The following is a 19664-nucleotide window of genomic DNA, read 5'->3' as shown; positions in this document are numbered from 1 at the left end:
CAGATGGTGCTGATGGCCAATAGACCATGAAAGTATCGGTCGGAATAATATACATTATTTTGGGCATCAGAAATCTCATGGCAATAAGCCCAGTTTTCTTAGGAATGGAGCACAGCCAACAGGCATGTCACAATAAAAGGGATGGCGACATGCAAAGCATAATGTTCCCTATGCTTCTGTAATAGTAATCTTAGGGTCATCACCACATCCTAACGTTATTAGATATGATGATAATGCACCCAATGCACTGGTCTATAGTTTTGCAAAAGTAAAAAGCCACTAAATGAGAAAAAGGCTACAAAGATACCTGTGGTAGCTCCAACATTTAGCAGCCGTTATTCCAATGCACAATGTAACCCAAACAAATAGATAACAATGCAAACTATATGTAATTATAACATTTTATAATTGCTATTATTTTGATTAAATCTTTTCTATGAGGATTTATACACATGATGAGGGCATGGGTATGATGGGAACTATTTACACAAGTATGACCCTAAGAAATGAACTGAACAGAGCATTATATGTGAGATATTATATTATAGAGTGACTTGTTAAGTGCCAGATATTTTAGATTACATTAGCTATTTATTATTCTGCCCAGTGGGCTAAAACCAAGATTTATGTGCCAGACTCTTTTGGGTTTTATAACTGCTTTATTGTACAGGGGTTTAAATGGACACAGAACTCATCTGTATATATGCAGAAAAGGTGGGAGATGCCATGTAGTTTGCTTTATTACAGGTAAGCATGGGAATTCTACATTTAACACAGTAGTAATAGCTCCTATATAGTCACAGTCATGATGATTATAAACCCTGATTTCCATTAACAAAGATATACAAAGCACTTCACATCACTGTGACTCCACAATGGGTGTGGTACTGTTCTGCAAAATAATAAGCAATACTTAGTTAATATTTACTAAAGTGGACCAAAGGCCAATTGAACTCCATCTAAGTGGCATCCATTCATTCAAGTGACCATCTGGAATATTTAATTGACTTGCAACAGTTCTAAATTCCAATATTTGCTGACTGTGAGCTGCCATTATGTTGTCTCTCTGTAGAGTGGTACTGTACATGCTGAGAGAGTTATGGCACATATATTTGGATGTTACAAATGAATGGGTCTAGAATGCATATGTGTTTTACATGCATCCATCAGTATGTTCATTTGTTGCATGTCATGGGAACCATGTTGTTAAGTGCACAAGAATAGTGCAGGCTGCATACCCGGAATATTAAACATAGTACATTTGGTACGACTTAATTCAAATATTTGCAGCTTTTATTTATTTGATTTTTATAATTCCCCATTTAAATGGGTTAGAAACTAAAACACAATTATATCAACCATACATATTTTCTGGAGAATATCTCATAGCAACAAGGTAGAAAATAGAGCAGTGCTCTGCTTAAATGTGCTGGATTTATGTACAATTGCCTTTGTGAATCAGAAAAGAAAAAAATTCTGTTTATTAGCCATGGTGTGTAGACTGCTTAGTTTGTGAAGGGTACAAAGGTCATTGTCATCCTATTTTTCAATCTCGTTGCTTTTGCTAGATTCTGCGTCTTACAAAACACATTGAGATTAAGCAATATTTTGAGTACTGAGCCATTTATAAGCAACCTATATTTCCATGCTATCTTTCTGCATGTATTTGGTAAAACATATGCACATGACTCAAAGGAAAACTAAATCCTAAAATTTCATATGAAGTATGATGGTAAAATGCACTATTGTTCTACAGTCTATTGCAACTGTTGAACAGCAAAGGGGAATTGAGCAGTCCTCCCATCCATATACATTTCACATGGCGAAAATCCATATCCCACATCTTTCGGACAAATGGGTAAAAGGACAAAAGGATAAAATAAAAGGTATAGGCAGTAAAGAAAAGTTTTATTACATTAGTGATGTGAGCTAAATTAAATCTATTGGGTCTCTTTCTTTCAGGTCAAATTTTACCTTCAAACCGCAACACCCCAAGCCCAATTGACCCAGAATCTATTCAAGTGGCAGTGGGATATGAACCAGACCCTGCAGATCTTGCCCTTTCCAGCATCCCAGGGCAGGAGATGTTTGACCCACGAAAACACAAGTTCTCAGAGGAGGAGCTAAAGCCACAGCCAATGATTAAGAAGGCTCGTAAGATCTTCATCCCTGATGATCTGAAGGTAAGTTGGAAACGGTGTATAGGATTACAGTGATAGTGTGGTGAATTGTAGTAGCCACTTAGTAGCTTTCAGTACTGTCTTGTTCACATGTGAGACCTAAATTGTGAGTATATAAATGTGTATGTGCTGTGACCTGGGCACACACAAGCACCTTATTGCCTTTACTTTGCTTTTTATTGTCAGGATGGCAAAGTAATTCATAGCATAAAGGTTGCACAATCTTTCCAGGTGACTCTAATGCTAAAGTAACAGCGACCAGCTCCCTAGACATTGGCCACTGTCTGACATCGGTCACACACATAAAAGAAAAAGACAGTTTACTTATATTGCACCACTGATTCTGCAACGCTGTACAGAGAACTCATTCACATTAGTCCCTGCCCCATTGGAGCTTACAGTCTAAATTCCCTAACACACACAGAAAGAGAGAGACTAGGGTCAATTTTTAATAGCAGCCAATTAACCTACTAGTATGTTTTTGGAGTGTGGGAGGAAACCGGAGCACCCGGAGGAAACCCACGAAAACACGGGGAGAACATGCAAACTTCACACAGATAAGGCCATGGTCAGGAATTGAACTCATGACCCCAGCGCTGTGAGGCAGAAGTGCTAACCACTTAGCCACCGTGCTTCCCACAAATGTGTAACTCTGTTTGCAGCCTTTCTCTGCAGACTGCCAGCAAATACCTAACTCATCTTTTCAAACCCTGTTACAAACCTCTCCCTTTGTCACAATGCATATATTATTATTATTATTATTATTATTATTATTATTATTATTAATATTATTGTTATTATTATTATCGTAGATTTGTAAAGCGCCACAGTGCTCCTGTGGAAAAGAGGATATACATGTTAGAAAATAGAAATGCAAGTATGAAAAGAGTAGGGAGGGCCCTGCTATTGAGAGATCTTACATTCTAATTGGAAGAAGGCTCAGCTGAAACAAGAAGAATAAGTGTGGCTCAGAGTGGAGATTGGGACAGTTGTGAGGGTGCATTGGTGAGTAGCACCAGCAGGAGTAGGGTAGGCTCTAATAAAGAGATGGATTTTTAGAAAGCATCTAAAAATTTGAAGGCACTGGTTTGATTGGTTGTGGGTAACAGCAGGAGGGAGGAGTCTTGTAGATGGGAGTGAGAGGTGGTTACCAGAGGCAAGGTGCAGGTCAGAGGTAGATCTAAGAGGGCAAGAGGGAGAATATTTTGAAATGAGGTTTGAGATGTATTAAGGGATGCAGGGCTTTTTATTTAAGGGTGAGCAATTTGAATTGTAACCGTAGCCATGAGTGCTTTATCAAAGAACAGTGATGTGGTGAAATTGGATATGTTCTACTTTTCCCCATCTTTGCTCTTTAATGCATTTGGTAAGGCTGCTAGTGTGCACTGTACTACTGTGTCATAGAGTTCAGCAAATTTTCTATATAAGTATCTATACTCTGTTTTTATACAATGGAACATATGAGAGACGGATTAAAGAGCTAGCCCTTTTGAACATGACCAAACTCTACCGTATGGTCATCATCTTTTGTGAACAGACTGGTTTTTAAGATTTTGCTTGAGACTTGTAAATGTGAGACTGCTCCACTTAAATCTTATAGGCCAGCATGTGACTTGGTGAATAGAGCTTGTTGTTGTTGTTTAAATGAGGTAGCACTTTGAGGAGTGATACAGATGGAGAACTCACTCCAAACCACACAGGCGTAGCCTGCCATGTGATGAGCTCTTCTCACAAGGCGACCATACTATAAGATGTGCCCATTTGAAATGGCAAGTGGCAGAATGACTAAACCTGTTTTGACATCCTTGTAAAGGTTGAGACAGTATACATTTTATACTAAAATAGCTTATGATGACTGATAATAAGTTATTTTTAGGCGCTCTTTATTGACATTAGTGAACACTGGATCTCAGTGTGGCAGATAGCTTCAGTACTTGCATGTGAGTAGTTAATGTTGTGGCATTATAAATTGTGAGATAATTAAAGCTTTTTTGCTGTATTTTGTTTGCACGTGGACCTGATTCATTGGGGACAATATAAATTCACTTTATCTTGGAAGAGAAAAAGAAAAACATTTTAGAATTGTTTTGTAATCCGACACCAGCCAACCATTTAAATATCCCTGCAAATGAAGTAGAGTGACTCTGTTTTGCTTTAATCTCAGCGGTTGCTCTGGTCACTTATCAGAGTATTTAATCCTGGCTCACTGTTCTATTACAGGAGACTGATTGGCTGTTTGATTCTAGGGACAGGTTGGGGAGATTAAGCCAGTGAATCGCCTCTCTAAGGCACGTGATATCAGATTGCCAACCTTGGCTTGAGCAGAGCTGGATTAAAAGATTTACTTTTGCAATTTGTCAAAATAAGGCTGGATGTGACTCTGGTGACTGCATAATTAATTGCTTCAAAGCTGATTTTGTGTGAGGTTAACTAGATGGAATATTGAAGATTAAATTTGGGTCAGCTGTATTTTTCAGGTAAACATAATGTGTTGAATGATAATAGTAAGTCTATACCTGGGGGGTTTGCGAGCAAGCACAGGGACTGCCATTAGTGGAATTGAATTTATACTTTTCTAAACAGTTAAAGGTTGTTACATTGTTTATGATGCTGGAGAACAGATCAATTGGTTCATATGTAGTAATCAACAATGATTAATCTCTCTTGTTACTGAACTTGTTTTCACACAGAAAACTACCCCAACACCCTGTTTTATACCAGTAAAAGAGCTGCTATTTTCTTTACAGCCAAAGTCTCAGTTGCACAAATTTACAAATGTATGAATTTTCTTTTACTCAATTTGTTTTTATAGTGAAATGCCTATATGATTTTAAGAGACTAAGTTTAAGTGTTGCACTAACCTACAGCAACCAACCAACAAGCCTTGATTAATCAAGTGTAAATTAAACAGTTGAAGCAAACGTTTGATTAGTTGCTATAAGTTACAACACAATTCCATATTTACCATTTTTATAGTAAATAACACTCCACGTAATGTAGTATTACAGATCAGGACTTAACCCAGTGCTTCACACTGCCTTGTAGAAAACTAAGAACATCTACCTAGTTTCACAAAAATGAATTCTCTAGGCTGTCATTGCCAGAGAATCTAAAATTGTGTATTGTGGATCTCAAGAAGTGGTCTGTAAACAGGATATGCAGTGTCCCTGCACAAGTTATACATCGCATTCTCACTGTATTAGTCTGCCTATTGTTTATGACACTTCCACCAAGGCAATATTACAGTACTTCATTACACTCGTATTTAAAAAGTAAAATAGAGTTGCAATTATCTGTGTTTATTGGGAGTGAGAAAGCAAAGCATTGAAATAAATAAATAGGCCAATTACAGATGAAATATGTATTTATTGTATACATAGTGAAAACAGCCATTTTGTGTATCAATCTATTGTTAGCCATCCAGTTCAAGAGGAACTAATGACTAGTTGAGTATTGGCTGAGCCTGCAACATGGATTTAATAGTGGTTGTTTTAGTATTCCTTGTGCCTTTTGTTCTTTCTTCCTTTATTCCAAAATCTAAAATCTTGTTTTCTTTTGTCTTTGAACAAATGAGCAGGATGAAAAATACTGGGCAAGGCGCAAAAAGAACAACATGGCTGCCAAGAGGTCAAGAGACGCACGAAGACTAAAAGAGAACCAGATTGCTATCCGAGCCTCTTTCCTTGAAAAGGAGAATTCTGCCTTACGATCGGAGGTTGCTGACCTTCGGAAAGAGCTTGGCAAATGCAAGAACATTTTGGCAAAGTATGAAACCCGTCATGGACCTGCGTAAGGCCCTCTTTGGCTATTGAAACGCATGGACACCTTCATCCCTACCGTGTAGCACTAAACACATACCAACCTAATTCTGTTATCAGCACTTTACTGGAAAAAAGAAACAGACTTGCAATTACTCTTTTATTTTATTTTTTACTGTTATTTCTTTTTTTTTTATTTCTATATGTGTGTTTGTCTTAGCACTTTGTATACTCTAACGCTCTTCATAGAAGGGTACTACTTATCTTGACTGTACTAAAAGAATGCTGTAGAAAGTGAATTACCAATTTGATTTGGATTTAAATTGTCTTGACACTCAACCTGCTTGGAGCAAGAAGAACTTTTTCTGTTAGACTTTCTTAACATCACAGTTCAGATTACTACACAACCCTTCTCCATCATAGGTACTTTTTGTTTCAGTATGCCAATCACCATATGTCTCTCTGAGTCAGCAACAAATGCAAAATGTGTGTATCTAAAATATATAGTGTCAAAAGTTTTTTTTTTTTCCTTTTCTTTGTATAACAGCCAGTATGACAGGAGTGTTCAATGGAAGATTTATTTCCTTGGTTTGAATTTTTGATATTTTCCCTTTTTTTGACAGAAATCATTAGGATTTACAGGAGCTTAATGGTTAATTATTGCACTTTACATATGCCTAAAGCAATAACAGTTATCACTCCACATGCCACTTGCATACACTTTGCTGGCTTCAATAACCTATTTAAAAAATTCCTTTTATTGGAGATTTATGTTGGAGTGTCCTGATAACTACATTTTCTCTCTGTAGATAATTAACATGCTTCTCATTAGTTCTAAAACACCTCAGACTACATTGTAAAAAGGAGGACAGTTTGAAATGAGCCATTGAATTTGAACCACATTGAGCAATGAACCACTTTCCTGTTTTTTTGAATTTACTGCCTCAAGACAAAATCCTTACCCCCCACCCCCCCCCAATGTCTTCATTTTAGGATGGAGAGTATTATGACTTGTCTGTATTTTTATGTTCTCTACCGAAATATTTTTAAACTGTATAGTTGACCTGGTTTTACAGGGTTTAGTGATTTTATTTGATAAATAACTGATTGTTTTATAACATCTATCAAACAGATAAGGACAGTATGTTGAAGAGATAAGCAGATTTAGCTATCTCTACAAATTGAAATTGCCAGTTACCATTTGCTTATGACCAGACATAAAATCTCTAGTCTCAGAACAAAAGTAAAAATGAAATAGGTTGCTTGAGTGAGACATTAGTGTAACATGATTTTTTTTTTAATTGCTCACCCAATTTGACAATTTTTACCCAAAATGTTTTAGCTTTGTAAGAACAAAGCCATTATAAAAGTGACGGTTCAAAATATTAGTCTTGTAAGCATTGGCTTGTCCATCAGTCCAGTAAGCCTATCATAATGTGTTCATTTATAAGTAAGGTATATCATTGCAAAATGTGTTTATAAGTGGTTCCAACTAAATTGTAAAATCTCATAAATGTTTCAAACACCTCATCAAGTCAAATAATCCCTTTAACATTTATTTATAAAAAATGGATAGTCGGGAAAAAAATGCAATTGACTGCAAGCAGTGCAGATCTATTCGAAAAATAGCAGTGATATTGTTTGTTAAAGAAGATGTTGGAAGCACTGTATTTAAAAACAAAAAACAAAAAAAACCATCCTCCCTTTAGCAGCAAGATCATTATTTCTTATAAGGAGGTGGCTAGCTACAAAACTGATACTTTGGGCTTTTTGATGTAAAACACTGGTTTATTGATGGCATATCCCCATCTTGCCAATACGTATCTATGCTAACTCATTACATATTTATTATTGCTAAATCGTGTAGTTATTCAGTTATAATTACATGATGCATATATGTTATCACTGCTACTAATGAGATCTAATAGTCTTATAAAATGTTGCAGCTCTGACCAAGATTAATTGTTCACATTTACACCTTTCACAAAAGCCTTTTTCTTAAGTGTTCCATTTCCCAATATTTCCTAATATTTGCGTGTACAGTTTTTTCTTTTTGTAACACACTCTGTGCTTTTATTGTTTACAGATACAAACTATCTTTTCTTTGTGATGTCATTTTAAACCTAGTGGCTGTGACAATGATGACTTTGATTTGCAAAATATTATTTTTGTGTAAATCATAAGAAAAGCAAAATCATGCCCTGTGCAAATTTTGATCATTTGTGTAATAATGGGGCTGTAGTGTTAGGAACGAAATATATACACAACTAAGGACTGCATTTTTTCTATTCCTAAGAGACCAGCGAGGTAAATGTATCAAGCTGAGAGTTTCCGGTGGGTTTGAAAAGTGGAGATATTGCCTATAACAACATTCTAGATAATTTTGTAGCATGTACTAAATAATACTGTACTAAGATCTGATTGGTTGATATCGGCAACATCTCCACATTTTTTAAACTCACCAGAAACTCTCAGCTTGATACGTTTACCCCCAGAACCTACATATTATTTCCAAAGGGTAGTCATTTTACAGTTGTCTTTATCAGATCAGTCTTAACTTAGTGTTTTTTACTTAAAATGTTTATTGATATAAAAGTTTATACCGAAAACACTGGCAAAATGTTTGACATATATTCTTCTCATGAAATTACAGATATTAACCACATATTAGTATTTTATAACACAATCACCCTCATTTACCAGCCATTTTGTTGCTGCCATTGCTGTGATAGCAAACTGGCTGAGCTTCTATTTAGAATGGTTCAAATATTTTCAAATCTGTATGGACACTTAAAAAAAGTCCTTTCCTTTCCAGCAGCAACTCCGTGTCATATTTCATTTTGTGTTGTCATATTTGCATACTGGACCCTTAGCTTGCTTTTATAGCAGATTGAATGTAAGAGACATGTGATATAAGGAAAGTAATGGTGTTGTCTTATACTGTGGTTAATCTAAATAATTTAATGATTTTCCATAGACTTTTGTAAGATGTATATTGTTTGAGTGTACAGCCCGGGGTAAGATACATTTTGAGTTGTTTTGCACAGTGAATATAGTCTAAAAATACAGAGGAGATATACAGTTTATATGTATTAATATAATATATTGTACAGATGTTTTTCTTTAATATGTAAAGTTTGTAATTCAGCTAAAAAAAACGTTTTTATGCTTTATTATGTTTAACAAAAGGCAGCTTTTGAATGAGAGTTATCAGAAAAATGCTATTAAATATTTAATATAGATGTTTCATATAAAAAGAAAAAAACTTAAGCTAGATACTTAAAGCTGCACTACTAGTTAAGGTGAAAAACAATCAACTTAACCAATGGTCTCCATACCAGCTCTATGTACAAGCCCGGGAGCTGTGCGAAGCTGTGGAGGGGGTATGACTGTGTGGGCCAATAAGAAGCTGCAATCACGGAGAGATATTTCTCCAGGCTCGCTGTCATATGTAGCAAATAACATTCAACACAGTGACAATATGCAACCCATACGTGTAAAAGAATGTTTTTAATATTATGTACTGTGTACCAAAAGCTATCTAAAAATTTCCTAGCTTTCCATGTTGCTTAAAGCTAGCACATTTTCTGTACCTCCCTAACACACACGACACTGATTATTTAGTGATATAGAATGCCTTTTCCATGTAGAGAATATACTATATAGCGGTGTTTTCTTTTATACACCTAGGAAATTGTCTGCATTGGATATGGGTTTTTTTTATTTTGCTTTTTACTCAAACATTTCAGTTTAGTCTTTGAGGTCTTAGACAACAGAAAAACATAATACAAAACAAAACCTTACCATGGCCATGAATTAGGTCTAGGATCATATTTTGTTTTTCTTACTGCATTTCATATAGCAAATGAGCCATACATTGTATGCTTATTTGTCACTGACAAATTGTAATATGGTTAAGTAATGCATCATTGGTGCTACAATATTAAGTCTTTGAATTTCCATTTTGAAACATACAGTTTGGTACGTTAGAACGGAAGGGGGTAATTCAGCAGTTAAATCTATTACTAGTATTTGCTTTTATTCTTAGTGTTAAGGAAACTTCTTAGCTCAACACTTCATTATGGAACCTATATACCATAGCACTTTTATAGTTGAGTTTAAGAGCTGTCCCTTCTGAGTGCACAGTGCCAAAAACACTGCTGTCAATGGTAAGAGAGGCATTGCAAAAAATATTATCATAGCTAACACACTATTAAATGTAACATGAAGCTTAATTTTAAAATCAGACATCACTAAAGTTTTGCTGACTGATTTGGTTGTTTTAAGCTATATTGGGCAGTAAACTTCAAGGGTTACTATCGAGCATCAGCGACTTCAGAAGGAACCGGCTACTAGATGGTTTGATTAGTCTTCGTCCTTTACCGCTTGTATGAAAATGGGTATATGGGAATTAATGTGTCCTTTCCCAGTACAATCAATAGATGTAGTCAAAGATGTTTCGTTTTAATATATATTTTACACATACTTGCCCAGAGGGGAGATCCAAGGGGCAAGTATAAGGGACATAAAGACACGAATCACGTAATCAATGCCCCTGTCCACTTCTTAAGAAAGAGAAGCGGGATCCGGAAGGGTGGCCTACTCTCCGGGATTTGACAACATTGCGGGATTGTCGCATCTTCCTGTCTCATTCTCCATGATATCTTCCCACTGTATGATGTGGAGTAGATATGAGGTTGCTGTCATTTTGAGATGGTTGCTGCTATTTTTGCGTATATTTTGTTGCCTTGTATTGTGTGACACAGATGTAAGTGTTGGGTGGGATAGTACTTTGCAAAGTTTGCTTCATAATGTCATTGTCAACACTTCTTGATTACCAGCCTCATTGAATAGTCCTCGATAGGCACTTTTAAATATTTGTCCTAAGCATATATAAGAAACAGTTATCCATCCACTCTAGTATCTTATTTTATTTTTCTTACACAGTAATTTTGTTGTTACTACTGATTTTCTAGTAGAATGATCAGTTATACACACAGACCCATCCAGCATATGGTAATACAAATTCCTGATTAACAGAAAGTTGCCTAAGAGCCATCTTGACAACTTTTTACTCATACATTTTTGGGACTGATCATCAGCTTTCGGTATGTACTAACTATTAAAATTATATAATACTTTATTAAAGATTCGTATTTTTATGGAAAAGGATGCATATATATCTATGTATAGCATATCACAGCCCTCTGAGCCAACTCATAACCTAAATATTAACATACTCTATTTTTCTATGGAAATGTAATGAGTAGCACAAATTGGGAATGAATGGGAATAGCTGCTATCTGTATTTGTATATATTAGCGTCTACATTTTATAATCATATAAATGTTTTCCAGGAATATAATATTGGAAATAATCACCCAAAAGAGAGATAACCATTGTATAATACAGACAACACCATAAATGAACACTGCTGATTTAAAGTTACAAAGAGCTGTTTGTTTTTATTTTACAAAATTACATCTTGTTGGCACCACTCATTTCCTTTGTTTATTTGTAATGTATAATAAACTTTTAAAGATGTTTGCTTCTGATGTGTTTTTCTTACGTGTATAAACATTATTAATAATGCTTCTCTGCAATACTCTGTACTAAAACAGGGAATGTTGATTCCACATATTGCAATAAAAAATGTTAAGCTGACCAGCTCCCCTCCCTATCCAACGCTTGTCAGGTGATTACCTAGGTGTCCAATAGTGTTTAGTGGCTAACACGGGCTCACACTCCCATCTTCAGGAATTCGACTGTGCAGCTACCCACCTTTGGAACTCCCTGCTCTGTCACCCCCAGCCTCCAATGTTTCAGGTGCTCCCTCAGAACTCAAATTCTCATGCTTCCCACCCTGCCCATCCTAAGACAGCTCCCTCCTTATGCTCCACCTGCCCCTTCCACTCCTTTTCCCTCGAGCCATATTGTCTTCATTTGCTCCTCTAACCCATCCTAATTAACACCTCTGTCTTACTCCACCTTTCTCTTCTACTCACTTCTTTACAACCCTATCATTTCTGTTTCCTTCCCTGCTCCTCTTGAATGTTAACTTTAATAAATTTTGCCCTCTACCGCCTATCTCATCGTCCTCTTTGTAAGGCATCCTTTGTTCAAGTTGCGCCTTCTAATGTAGTTGCTTTCTCTATTGTCTCACCATGTATTGATTATACTGTTCTATTGTCCCTTATTTGTATTTTGTTCTGTTTATATTCTGCTTAATTTGTGGCACAAATCCTATGGCACAGTATAAATAAACTATGATGCTTATGTATATATAGCACTCCAGTATTTCCAATACTTAAAGTACTTAAAAAAAATATTGCATAGTCAGAGATTGGACTATGTAATATTTATTTTTCTCTCTCTCCCTCTCCCCCTCCCCCTCCCTACCTGGCACTTTACAGGACTTAAAGGATCTGCTGCTAACATGTTGGTGCCAGATACCACAGAATACCTTCAGAGGTCTTGTGGAGTCCATGCATTGAAGGGTCAGAGATGTTTTGGTGGCATGAGGGGGACTTTGGAGGCCAAGTCAACACCTTGAACTCTTTGTCATGTTCCTCAAACCATTCCTGAACAATTTTTGCTAGGTGGCGGGGCGCATTATCCTACTGAAACAGAACACTATTATCAGGGAATACCATTGCCATGGAGGGGTGTACTTGGTCTGTAACAATGTTTAGGTAGATGGTATGTGTGAAAGTAACATTCACATGAATGCCAGGAGCAAAGGTTTCCCAGCAGAACATTGCACTCTACCTCTGCTGGCTTACCTTCTTCCCAAAGAGCATTCTGGTGCCATCTCTTCCCCAGGTAAACTATGCAAACACAACCATCTGTCCACATTATGTAAAAGAAAATGTAATTCATCAGACCAGGACACCTTCTTTTGCTCCATGGTTCAGTTCTGCCGCTCACGTTCCCTTTATCGGCTCTTTCAACTGTTGACAGGGGTCAGCAAGGGCACTCTGACCAGTCTGTGACTATGCAGCCCCATACGCAGCACGCTGCAGTGCAATTTGTGTTCTGACATCTTTCTATCATAGTACAGAAGTGGAAGTTGCTCAATCAATTTATAGGTTCATAGCAGAGGCTTGAAATGGCGGGGTTATCCTGAAAGGAACAAATGCAGAGAAAATCCCCCAGCACACTGCTATAACTGGTAAAGGAACTGCCATTTCTACTTGTACATAAAAATGCCAAAGTCTCAGTTGCACACATTTGCAAATGTATGGATTCTGCTAATTCTGCTAATAGGGTGATCTCAACTCAAAACAGTGAGAGTCCCTATATTGAGCCATACATATATTTGTTTTTAAATAGTGAATAGGTGAAATAGCTGTGCTGTACTTGAGATAATCATCATCAGCAGAAGCTATTTTTATAGCGCTGTACAGAAAACTCACTCACATCAGTCCCTACCCTATCGGAGCTTACAGTCTAAATTCCCTAACACACACACACACACACACACACACACACACACACTCTGAGAGAGACTAAGGTCAATTTAATAGCAGCCAATTAACCTACTAATATCAACCAGTGTCCTTTCAGTAGCCAAAAATCTCAGGATACCAACCAGTCTCTGCTCTGCTAGATATGGGTCTCCTTAAATAGGTGTCCTTTAGTATGAGTATCCAACTCTCAGCATGATACATTTACCCCCTGATGGTAAATCACGTAGGTGTGTGTGTGCATGAATCGCCATGATCATCGTGACTTTCAGTCTTTGGTAAAATCATTCCAAAAATAGTCAGATCATGTCCAAAACTGCTGGTCTTGTGTGGTGTTCTCGTTATGTAGTGGTTAGTACTTAACAAAAATGGTACAATCAAGGACAACCTGTGAACCGGTGACAGGGTCATGGGCGCCCAAGCCTCATTGATGCGTGTGGGGAGTGAAAGCTAGCCCATCTGGTCCAATCCCACAGAAGAGATACTGTAGCACAAATTGCTGAAAAAGTTAATTCTGGCTATGATGGAAAGATAAATTAAAACGTAACTTTTATTCTCTGAATATATCAGCGAAATATAAAATAAAATAACTATTATAAAAACGGCCACGATTAAGCACACACAGCAAAACGCGCGTCGGCGTTTCGCTGGATGCCTTCACAAACCATATCATATTTTGAATGAAAATATAGCTATAGCTCCAAACAGACCCCAAGCTAGTTGGAGCTCTAGCCAGGCAGGTAGCAATACACTTATTTATTTTTATACAGCATTAGACCTGCTAGGAGATTGAGACTTACCTTCCTGGAATTAACCCATTAACAGACTTGGTTATGGAGCTATTTATAGCTATATAGATTTGTGACAACTAGCATAGGTATAGTTCATCTCTGCAGATAGGCATTATGGAATTTAGTGATGCATCCAGCGAATTTTCATGAGCACATACTGTTTTTTTATAATAGTTATTTTATTTTATATTTCGCCAATATATTCAGATAATAAATGTTAAGTTTTAATTTATGTTGGTTCTACTCTTCTCTATATAGAATATAGAGCAACAGTGCACCTATTAAAGACTTTCTCTTTTTTTGGTGTATACGAATTGTTTCATTGCATAGGTGGCACCCCTTTAATGTATATTTAGTAATATCGTCTAAACCAATACAAATATGGGTCTATGCTCTCTACACTGGTGCGACATATAGAAATGCCCTTCCCTCTCTACATATCCTAGGTACTTATATGATGGAAAGATGTCAGAACACACAGTGCATCGCAAATTTCTGCATATGGGGCTGCATAGCCGCAAACTGGTCAGAGATCCATGCTGACCCCAGTCCACTGCCAAAAGCATCTACAATGGGCATGTGAGCCCCAAAACTGGACCAAGGAGTAATGGTAGAAGAAGGTCTGGTCTGATGAATCTCGTTTAGTTTTACATCATGTGGACGGCCGGGTGTGAGTGCATCATTTACCTTGGGAAGAGATGGCACCAGGATGCACTATGGGAAGAAGGCAAGCCGGTGGAGGCACTGAGATGCCCTGGGAATGTTCTGCTGGGAAACCTTGGCTCCTGACATTCATGTGGATGTTACTTTTACACATACCACCTACCTAAACATTGTTACAGACCAAGTACACCCCTTCATGGTATTGGTATTCGCTGATGGCAGTGGCCTCTTTTTAGCAGGATAAAGTGCCCTGCTACACTGCAAAAAAATGTTCAGGAATGGTTTGAGGAACATAACAAAGAGTTCAAGGTGTTGACCTGTCCTCCAAATTCCCCAGATCTCAATCTGATCGAGCATCTGTGGGATGTGCTAGAAAGACAAGTCAGAGCCATAGCGGCCTCACCTCGCAACTTACAGGACTTAAAGGATCTGCTGCCAATGTCTTGGTGCCATATACCACAGGACACCTTCAGAAGTCTTGTGGTGTCCATGCCTCAAGGGGGTCAGAGTTTTGCCGTCAACACGGAACCTACACAATATTAGACACAATATTATGCAGATGGCTTTAATGTTGTGGTTGATCGGTGTATATACACAGTATATGGTATAATTTTTCTACATCTTCTAAATCTCTGTTATGGCCACCAGTGCATCATAAACTTGTAGAACTAGTGGAAGAGGTCTTCACCCATAGCAGCCCCCTTTCCCGTAGAGACTGGTTATGCTCACAGGTACTCGGATGCCCCCAGATTTTACACTCAATGTAGTACAAGTTTATGGTCACACAGCAGCACACAGGAGTGGGAGGTAACAACACGGAGTTAGGGACAAGCCAGAGATCTGCTGTCGAGCTGAGAGATAATGTCTGACTGGTCTAAACTGAGAACAGGAGGGAAGGTCAGATAAAAGCAGGTTCAGGGCCACAAGCGATGATACTAGTCCAGGTAACAGGCAGAAAATCAGGCCAACAAGCGGAGATTCGAATCCAGGTAACATGCAGAAGGTCAGGGCAACAAGCAGGTATCAAGATCCAGGGGACAAGCAGAGGTCATACACAGAAGTCAATCCAATGGCTTTCATCAATACAGCACAGGAGCAGGTCAGCTAACTGGAACAGAACGCTATAACCGGCAGTGAGGCTCAGTCCTCATTGCCTTAAATAGTACTGTGGACCAATGAATACACAGGGTGCCTAGCTGCCATAATCAGCCAGGTGGCTGTAATAACAATGCTCCAATTAGCCATGGAAGGCTGAGCTATACAGCCCTGCACACACACGCCCGCTGTTTGACAGCTGGCCAGGCGCGGCGGCAGGAAGCACCAAGCGTCCCAGTTGTTGCCTAGGCAACAGAGGCGAGGAAGGCAGAAGTGACGTCCTGGTTGTCATGGTGACGGCCGGGACGTCCACAGCAGAGAGAGTCGAGCTGCGGCGACCAGTAGTGGAGCCGTGGCTCGTGACAATCTCGAAGACAAATCAAAATAAATTCCACTAATCAAACTTGTTTACTCCTCTAAATATTAACCACCATAACATAGTAGGACCAATATAATTGTATTGCAGCAGACTTAGTTTATTCAGTGTGGTAATTATTTAAGATCACAAATATTAAAAAGGAAATAAGAAATAATTTATCATTTGCTATAACCTCCTATACTATACCTACACACACAGCTTATTTGTCTTGTCTTCTTGGAAGTTTTTTGACTAGGTAACTGCTAGTGTAAGACTTTAAAAAATAAAGACTCTTATTTAATTTGTGTTAACTATAACAAATACAAGCAAGTTGCTGAGGCTCTTCTACCAGTGCCCCTCAATGGAAAAATATGTGTGCCAAAAATTGGTCATTTGTATTCAACTTCCTGTTCTCAAGCATGGATATTCTTAAAGCAATGATGGCTAGGGTCTCTTGAGGGCAAGAGTGGGAACATTGGATTACAGTTAGCTATCACTACCCTTATTAAAAAATGAATGTAGCAGGGATTGAAACAGGTCACACATATTAGTGTTTGGCCTGATCATCAAAATTTGGTTACAAACAAAATCTATGGTCAAAGCCAGAATCATATGGAACTCAATAATTGCACCTATATATTGTTTATTGCTTTTAGGTTTCACGAGATTCAATGCACTGTGACAAAAAGTGTTTTTTTTTTGCCACACCTCTCCTGCAAAGGTACTGGTGATATCTCAGGGAGTCTGCAGGAAAGGCACCTAAGTTAAAGATATGCAGGTGAAAGATGTATATGTGACAGAGTAAAAGTATAAAGTGTGATTTAACTTTCTTGGTGGAGGTAGTTTGGATGTATTTTTGTGACTGGGTGTGTCTGCAGTGAGATGCATCAAACAGAGCATCTGAAGAGACCCCCTCTCTAAGGACTAAGTGGGAGTGTCACCTGTTAATCAAACTAGTGGGAAGAAGGACTGTAAAGTATTTAAACCTGTATTGTGCTTTTGTGCAGTGCGACTGATGCCAGACAGTGGCCAGTGACTAGGCAAGAGGACTGTGTCCTAGCCAGAGTCAGGGTCGTCTGTGTCACGGACTTACCTGATCCCCGCTGCTCCATCCAGCCGCACTTCCGCATTCAGGACCATGTGACCGCACCCGGAGGCGGTCACATGACCACAACCCTAGAGGCGGGGATTTTGAATCCCCTTCAGTATAAAAACCTCACTCTGACACTCGCTGAGTGTCAGAGCAACACTTACCTGTTCCTGGCTCCTGCTCTTCATGGATTGCAGTGTCTTCCTGTTTCCAGTGTCTCCTGTGTGCTGATGTCTGCCTGTTTGACTTCCCTGGCTCTCCTATCCCTGTGTACCGACCCGGCTTGCTGACCATTCTCCTATTCTTGTGACCCGTGTACCGAACCTGGCTTGTTGACTCCGAGTTGCCTTCTGATTCTGCCTGACTCCATTCCTGTGTACCGAACCGGCTTGTTGACTCCGCTACCACCGCTTCACTCCGCTGTACTACATCTTGAGGCGAACCTGGGGACCGCGACCTGCGACTCCTGGCAGCGAAGCCCACCCCGCCTTGCGGCGGTTCTTGGTGAACACCGGGGAGATCGTTAGACTCCGCACCTCAGGTAAGCCAGTGCTAATCAAGATTAGTAATATAGTATCCAGAATCTGTTACAGTCTGGTATCATCCTGAAGGAAAGTGTGCTGTTTGTCTGTGTTTTCAATCACTTACATTCCCCTGACATTTTTCATACCGCCACTTCTAAATTTCTACACCGCCACTTTTAAATTTCCATTTTGACCACTGATGTGAACAATAAAAGCACCGTTATTCAGCAAGAAGTTGTTTGTGTCTTCTACATGCCGGGTGTCAGTGTCACAGTACTTATTTAAAACTGGTTATACATGGATGTGCAGGAGAATAAATGAGTGGTCCTAGAACAACCTTTTACCATTCAGCTGTGGTGTATGTAGTTCCTTTTACTGTGTGTTTTCAGCGGAGGGTTATACCGGATCATATTTTGTGCTGTATTTAGGTGGTGTATGCATCTATCGTCAGTGTAATGTGTTTCCTGCAGATCTACAGTAAAGCAGCGTGTAATAACCACTGGTTACTAAATGGTTACTAAAGTCTTATATTGAAGTATAAGTCACAGACTAAACAGCAGCGTATTTAACCCTTTCACTGACATCAATGTAACTTTTATGTTGGAGCCTGCACCACACTTAGGATACCACCGACTCTAAATAACATGACACTCTCTCCCATAGACACAGGTGGAACATCATGCCAGACCCACACACTCTACCGACCTTTCCTACACTCCCTAATCCATCCTCAGTTCATTCTCTCCAGCTACCAGGGATGGAGTCTCTGCATTCAAATAAACTTCTTTGCTCTCTTTCCCCCACTATATGCTCTCCTCTAACTTACCTCTTCAACCTGACTCTCCCCACTAGCACATTCCCAACACCCTCTCCTCCTTCATACCCTTCAGTCCATTAGCTTTCTTTACACAGTTCTTTCCTGGTTCAATCCCTTCATTGGGTATGAATAGTCAATAGGGAAAATGTCTACAGTCATAAGATCGACATAGTTAAAAGGTCGACAGTCAGAATGTATACTTTCATAATTTCTACACAATTAGAATGTCAACATGTAAAATGTAGACAGTGTTGTAAAGTAGACAGTCAAAATATCAACATAAATCACTATATTTAAATACACCCCCCACCCACCACCTCAAGCAACTTAACCAACCCTAATGCTGCCAGCCTAGGTTGTTAGTAGCAAAATCAGGTGGGGTTCCCTGATTTTACTACTACCAGCACTAGGCTTTGGTACAATAGCGGGGGAACCTGCGGCATGATGTCCCCCTGCCAGGAAGCCAAACCAGCCCTGAGCTGGTCAGCACAGGGCTGGATTCCCTAGCGAGATTGGGTCCACAAAAAAAAATGCGGACCACCCCACCAGGCTTAACTAGCCCCATGCTGATAGCACTAGGGCTCTTCCCACTTCCCCATTTTGTCCTGGGTACACAGACACCAGAGTAAACATTATTTTAATTGAAATAAAAAAAACCTTACACTACCCTTATTTACCCTCTTTTTTCTCATCTACATCCAGGATTTTCATCTGTAATAAATCCATGGATCCTTGGCAAAATAAAAGACCCTGATAGGTGACTCAAGACTAGTTCCTAAGACCTCCGGCTGCAAATACTAATACTCTGCCACTTTAGAGGATCCATTGCATTACCATTCATGTACACCCTGGTGCAGCCTCCTGACTTGACAGCCATGTACAGCGGGTGAGAGAAGGCAAATGTGGAGGAAAGAGTATAAAT

The 19664-nt window shown here is 38.8% G+C and overlaps 1 protein-coding gene across 1 annotated transcript in view; it reads left to right on the top strand.

Annotated features, from left to right (window-relative positions):
* Nucleotides 1-11482, top strand: part of HLF (HLF transcription factor, PAR bZIP family member) — a 33292-nt gene extending 21810 nt beyond the window's left edge. The window contains exons 3-4 of the mRNA XM_075216749.1: nt 1963-2183; nt 5755-11482. Of these exons, the coding sequence (XP_075072850.1) occupies nt 1963-2183; nt 5755-5973 (440 nt within the window). The 3' untranslated portion in view covers nt 5974-11482. The remainder of the gene's footprint in view (nt 1-1962; nt 2184-5754) is intronic.
* Nucleotides 11483-19664: the final 8182 nt, after the last annotated feature.

The sequence above is a fragment of the Mixophyes fleayi genome, chromosome 6 (genome assembly GCF_038048845.1).
Source record: "Mixophyes fleayi isolate aMixFle1 chromosome 6, aMixFle1.hap1, whole genome shotgun sequence".
NCBI lineage: Eukaryota > Metazoa > Chordata > Amphibia > Anura > Limnodynastidae > Mixophyes > Mixophyes fleayi.
The sequence above is the reverse complement of the archived record's forward strand: the minus strand, read 5'-3'. Positions and strand labels throughout refer to the sequence as shown.